At 47.9% G+C, this 1,122-nt stretch overlaps 1 protein-coding gene across 1 annotated transcript in view; it reads right to left on the bottom strand.

Moving 5' to 3' along the window:
* Window positions 1–46: 46 nt before the first annotated feature.
* Window positions 47–1,122, bottom strand: part of SF1 (splicing factor 1) — a gene marked incomplete at both ends in the record, with an annotated part of 6,356 nt that continues 5,280 nt past the window's right edge. Inside the window, one exon of the mRNA XM_010004492.1 lies at window positions 47–207. Coding sequence (XP_010002794.1) covers window positions 47–207 — 161 coding nt within the window. The remainder of the gene's footprint in view (window positions 208–1,122) is intronic.

The raw sequence follows: 1,122 nt of genomic DNA, 5'->3' as shown, positions 1-1,122 counted from the left end.
GGGGGTTTTGGGGTGAGAAGAGGGGAAGGGGGGTTGTTCCCCCCACCGGTTGTCGTCCTCGCGCAGGGTCCCGTTCAGCCGCGCCAGCTCCCGCAGCTGCATCTTCCGCAGGTCGTTCTGGTCCTCGGGGGTCTCAATCCCCTGCTTCAGGATGTTCCTGATCTGGTTTTTGGGGTGAAAAAGAGGGAGAAAAGGGTCAGGGAGCTGCTCGCCGGGCAGCCGCGAGGTGAAAGGCACCCAAAAAGCTGGTGTTTCTACCCAGAACTGCGCGGTTTTTAGCGGCGTTTTTAACCTAGAACGACCCGCGAGCGCCAAGAAACCAGGAGTTGTTACCCCAAAAATCAACCAGAAATGGGTATTGTTGCTCTACAATCAGCCATCACTGCCCTAAAATTAGACCTGACCACCCTAAAATGAGGAATTGCCACCCTACAACTACAGATTTTTCTGCCCTGACAATAAATGATGGAAAAAACAGGGTTTTTACCAAAAATCAACCTTCTTACCCTTGTCTAATTACCCAAAATTCACACTTTTCTAATAGAAAACGTACATACTGTTAACAAAAAGACACAGATGGTACCCAAAAGGGGTGATTATGGCTTAAAAAACAGATGGTGTTACCTAAATAAACCACGTTACCAAAATCCAGACGTTATCACCCAAAAAAATCACCTTATTAGCAAAAAAATAAACATTGCTACCAAAAAACGAGTTGTGAAACGCACGATTACCTCAAAAAATACTCTATTACCACAGGAAAATGCACTTTTACCTCAGAAAAGCCCATTATTACCTCACAAAAGGGCAGTTTTACCCCAGAAAAGCCTGTTACTGCCTCAAAAAGTTCCACTTTTACCACAAGGAACCCCAAAACTAACTCAGAAAACCCTGTTGTTACCCAGAAAAGCCCACTTTTGCCTCAGAAAAGCCCACTTTTGCCCCAAAAGCCCATCATTACCTCAGAAAACCCCACATTTCCCCCTCTAAGGCCTCATTTATCCCCCAACGAAGCCCATTTCACCCCAACAGGCCCCGTTACCCCCCAAACAGGCCCCGTTACCCCCCAACAGGCCCCATTGCCCCCCAAACAAGCCCCGTTACCCCCCAACAGGCCCCATT

This window comes from Chaetura pelagica, unplaced genomic scaffold (assembly GCF_000747805.2).
Source record: "Chaetura pelagica isolate M959 unplaced genomic scaffold, ChaPel_1.0 scaffold1729, whole genome shotgun sequence".
Classification (NCBI taxonomy): Eukaryota; Metazoa; Chordata; class Aves; order Apodiformes; family Apodidae; genus Chaetura; species Chaetura pelagica.
Note: the sequence above shows the minus strand (reverse complement) of the source record. Positions and strands in the feature narration are given on the sequence as shown.